Source organism: Palaemon carinicauda, chromosome 22 (genome assembly GCF_036898095.1).
Source record: "Palaemon carinicauda isolate YSFRI2023 chromosome 22, ASM3689809v2, whole genome shotgun sequence".
NCBI lineage: Eukaryota > Metazoa > Arthropoda > Malacostraca > Decapoda > Palaemonidae > Palaemon > Palaemon carinicauda.
The window spans coordinates 48,377,325-48,382,324 of NC_090746.1; the positions used below are offsets into that span (position 1 = coordinate 48,377,325).

General features: G+C 31.0%; 3 protein-coding genes across 3 annotated transcripts in view; 1 reads left to right on the forward strand and 2 right to left on the reverse strand.

Annotated features, from left to right (window-relative positions):
* Positions 1-4,021, reverse strand: part of LOC137616424 (receptor-type tyrosine-protein phosphatase T-like) — a 209,195-nt gene extending 205,174 nt beyond the window's left edge. Inside the window, exons 1-2 of the mRNA XM_068346169.1 lie at positions 3,914-4,021; positions 3,438-3,560 (exon numbers count right to left, since the gene is read on the reverse strand). Of these exons, the coding sequence (XP_068202270.1) occupies positions 3,438-3,560; positions 3,914-3,944 (154 nt within the window). The 5' untranslated portion in view covers positions 3,945-4,021. The remainder of the gene's footprint in view (positions 1-3,437; positions 3,561-3,913) is intronic.
* Positions 1-5,000, forward strand: part of LOC137616421 (uncharacterized) — a 742,648-nt gene that overhangs the window by 628,108 nt on the left and 109,540 nt on the right. The window lies entirely within an intron of this gene.
* LOC137615877 (cysteine-rich secretory protein LCCL domain-containing 2-like) overlaps positions 3,998-5,000 on the reverse strand; it is a 12,856-nt gene continuing 11,853 nt past the window's right edge. The window contains exons 6-7 of the mRNA XM_068345566.1: positions 4,676-4,731; positions 3,998-4,071 (exon numbers count right to left, since the gene is read on the reverse strand). Of these exons, the coding sequence (XP_068201667.1) occupies positions 3,998-4,071; positions 4,676-4,731 (130 nt within the window). The remainder of the gene's footprint in view (positions 4,072-4,675; positions 4,732-5,000) is intronic.

Below are 5,000 nucleotides of genomic sequence, written 5' to 3' on the forward strand. Positions count from 1 at the left end.
GAAATCCACTTTTGATGACATTTGTGGACTATGAAAGACTTTAAAAGTGTTCACTGGTCAATTTTGTGGAGAGTCCTGCGTTATTATGGAATTCCTCTTAAATATGTAAATTTGTTTAAGTCTGTTCATTAGCATAGCAAGTGCAAAGTTAATGTTAGTGGAGTCTTATAAAATGAATTTCCAGTGAACAGCAGAGTACTATAAGGGAATGTGTTATCATCTATGTTGTTTATTCCCCTCATGGATTTTGTAATGCATTGAACAGTTGGAGAGGGTGGAGAAGGATTGGACTGGATTGGTAATAGGAAATTAGCCTACTTGGAGTATGCTGATGATGCTGTCCTTGTTAGAAGAGCACCACAGGACTTGTAACACTTGCTTACCATAATGCATGAAATAGTTGGGCTTAAAATAAATTGAAAAATGACACAGATGATGAGAACAGAATATGAAATGTCATTTGAAGGAGAAAGGATTAATGCGGTAGAATCATTTAAGTATTTAGGAACTATGATCTCCAATACAGGGTCATTAGATTTGGAGTTCAGTGAAAAATTTAAAAAAGCAAATCAGACAATGGCTAGGTTAAGTAGAATTTGGAAATCAAATCGCCTGAAATTACATAAAAATCAGGCTATATATCAGAAAAGATTAATGCGGTAGAATCATTAAAGTATTTAGGAACTATGATCTCCAATAAAGGGTCATTAGATTTGGAGTTTAGTGAAAGACTGAAAAAACAAATCAGACAATGGATAGGTTAAGTAGAATTTGGAAATCAAATCGCCTGAAATTACATAAAAATCAGGCTATATATCAGTTTAGTGAGATCTGTGTTACTGTATGGACATGAGTTGTGGTATGACAATGAAACAATCGCTAGCAGATTTAGTAGATTTGATAACAATCCCATCAGAAGAATATTGGGAGTTAAATGGTAGGGCATCATTATAAATTAAACTATAAGAGAGATTACTCGAGTGCCATATGTAGATGAGATCATGGTGAGTAGATGGAAATGGTTTTGGCATGCTCTTCGCACTCCTCAAGAGAGATTAGTTCACCAAACGTTCAGCTGGGCTCCAAAAGGATTTAGAAGAGTTATAAGAACCAGACCTACATAGTTAAGGACTATGAAGCGTGAAGCGGGAGAGGATGAGTGGAGAAGTAATGAATTAAAAGCTCAAGATAGAGACGACTGACGAAATCTAACCGAGGCCCTTTGCATCAATTGCCGTAGGAGGAGATGATATATAATTATATATATATATATATATATATATATATATATATATATATATATATATATATATATATATATATATCTATATATATCTATATATATATATATATATATATATATATATATATTCATATATATATATATATATATATATGTGTGTGTGTGTGTGTGCGTATATATTTATGTATATATATATATATATATATATATATATATATATATATATATATATATATATATATATATGTATATTTGTATATAAATAAATATATGTATATATATATATATATATATAAATAATTTACTGGTATATATATATATATATATATATATATATATATATATATATGTATATGTATATACATGTAAATATATATATATATATATATATATATATATATATATATATATATATATATATATATACATTTATATGTGTGTGTATTAATTTATCTTCCTTTCCTTTAATGACTTCAGAGAAAGACCAGTGAGACAATGGTCACTGTCACACTCCTACTTATAATGCTGACATGTTTATAAACCTCACGTGCACATAAAACTACATCAACATATCAAACTTGAACACAATTTCCATAAATCTATCCATTACGACTTTTCCACTGGATTGATCCACCGCAAAACATTTCCCTCCATTCTTTCAATTATTTTAACATTTGATCAACTCTACATGTCTACATAATCATCTAAGCATTTCTATTTTTCTCTCACATATACGAAACATTTTACCTCAATTGAGTGAAATTCTACTTTTTGCTTATGAAATCAACATATGATTTATGTCATATATGCTAATCATGCTCCACTCTGTATTGCACTCCACTTTCTCATCAGTAATTTTCTGCCTTACAGTATGCCCGGTAAAGTCTTTTTTCTCATAGAAAGCTTACGCGAATTAATTATAACCTTATCAGTTTTCTATTTTGGATTTTTCTGTCAATATTTATTGATAAAATATTATTCAAAAGAAACAGTCCGGTTTTCAAAAGACTCTACATTCGCACCCAATTTACTCCACGAATTTTGAATGTACTAAAAACTTCTTTCCCTTTCCTGTCCCTCACATTTGAATTTCAATATCCTAAACAAAAAGGAAAAAACAATCCTTTCTACATATGAATCTCAATCAGACACAGATAAGAAACCGAAGAACAATTCAACCCCCAAACTTTTCTATTCCTGGGATAAATACATAGAGTTTACGAAGGATTTCTTCAGAAAATTGACCGCCACTTTCTAGGAAGCTATATTTCCAACAGTTTCAAGTCGAATATACTTGCCAGATGTTCACAGTTATCAAGATCTATCCTTCTCCCGGTTTCTCTTTCCTATAATTCTGAAAACAATCTTCTTTGGATGATCGCCTTCATAATATACCCTCATTATAGTGGCTTTATCTTCTTTTAATCCGCAATGCATATACATTGACTCATACATATATACACACAGACACACACATACACGCGCACGCACACACAGAGACACACACATACACGCGCACGCACACACAGACACACACACACACGCATTATATATATATATATATATATATATATATATATATATATATATATATATATATATATATATATATGTATATATGTTTTGACGTCAGTGCATTTACCCGGACCAGAATTAAAACCTGAAATACTACTTCAACACGAAACTATTAAACTTTATTGTATACCCATATACATATATATATATATATATATATATATATATATATATATATATATATTATATATATATACATATGATTATATATATATACATACATATATATACAGTATATATATATATATATATATATATATATATATATATATATATATATGCATATATAAGTATTCATAACAAGTATACAGTAACGTCTCGGAGATAGAATACACTCGTATGCCACAATTACGTCACTCACAAAAAATTGGATCAAGAACCTACTGTTAAAGAAAATTCTATATTCATCTGCTGTATCAATTCATAGACTATTTGCCTAAATATTTAAACATCATTTATGATATATTATATTAATCTTACTTTAAATAAATGCAGGCATAGATAATTTACATAAAAATGTTATTATCATTTTATATCTACGTATTGCTTGTTGAAAAAATATTTCAAATGGAATAATGTATATTAGATTAGTATAGAATTTTAAGAACAAATATCTCACCGTCTTCATACGTAAAAAGAGCCAAAGCATCCGAAGCCACAGATCTTCCCTTGCAGTGAAGGGCATGACGGTTCTCCTTTGCAGCAGCCTCAGCAAACACTTTCGACGGCCCTATGACAGTTCCTGAAAATTGTATTCCATAATTAGCTTTGTGTTGTAGAATTTGGGAAATATAGCCTTGAGGTCGGACCGGGGGGACCATTCAAGGCCGCAGTGTAACAGTAGGGAAATTTCTGCATTTGCAATAAGAAGTCTCGGTTGAGAGATTGGAAAGAAAGAAGAAAGAAAGGAAACGGGAACGGAAGTAAAGCAGAAGGCCATTCCCGCCTAGTAAGTGTTCTAATTCTGGCCATTTGCCCATTAATGCTGCACATGTCTGTGTATCAGGAAAACAATATGTGAAATTAGAATATATGGAAAACACTGAATAAAAGGAATATCCTATACCCATTGCATCGATAAAATCCATATCATACCTAGTCCTATATCTGCAAAATTCCAGCTCATCAAGTTACTTTTCGTGTAGCGAGTTTCAGGATCTTCGGTTAGACACAGGAGTTTCAGTGTGCCGTTAAGGAAGTTGTTGTGGAAGTTGTTGTGCCGTTAAGGAAGTTGTTGTGAGCGGCCTCAGAATCTACACTTGGAAGTAATTATAATGCTTAGTCTGTGAATTTAAATCTTTTTCTTTTTTATGGAGAGCAACATCATAGTTTCCAGGTGATAAAAATGTTATTACATGTTCATAAAGATGACCTTTGATAATTTCATTGCTTAATCTTTTGATTCTTCCCCATTTGTATATATGTAATAAAGGTTCATTCCCAAAAAAACTTTCTCTATCGACATAAACCATTTTTTTAACTCCCAATCTGATACGAGAACAGAACTACACACAATCAGATATAAAAGATAAAGTGATTATATCAGTCCAAGTTCTGATTGCTTGGATAAGTTTTGCATCGTTATAAGGCAGATGGGTCTCGAAGCAAAGTGCAATTGATCTAGTCCAGCAAATAATACATTTACTATGAGAAGCTAAATACTATTCTGAGTGAGAGGAATTTCATCTGGAGTAATTAATTTGCCTCGGCTTCTGTATTAAGATTAAAATCAAAGAAACAAAGTCCCATCTTCAGAGGATCGTCGAGCAGGTTGTTTCCTTTGAGAGAGGACATTCTTGCTTTGCTTTTCATTTGTATTTTACAAAGGGTAATTTGTGGGGTGAAAAGGATACTTACAATTACTTATGACTTTCGCTGTTTCTGAAACTTCGTAGAGATTTCCTGATGAAGTTCTGAAATGCATCAAGGTACAAATTTGATTCTGGTCAAGTAAAATATCTCATATCTCTAAAAAAATAAAAGATAAAACATTTAATGAAAAATAAGTTATAATAAAATAACTTGAGAAAGAATTCTTGATACTTATTGATAGAAATTGTAAATGGCTGCTGGGAAGACTGGTCTTGCTAATCGTCTTCTGTTTCAAGTCTGATCCTGAGTATAAAACCCTTAAAATATTTGAAAATCAAAAATCTAAATGAATTAAACTGTAAGTAAAAAC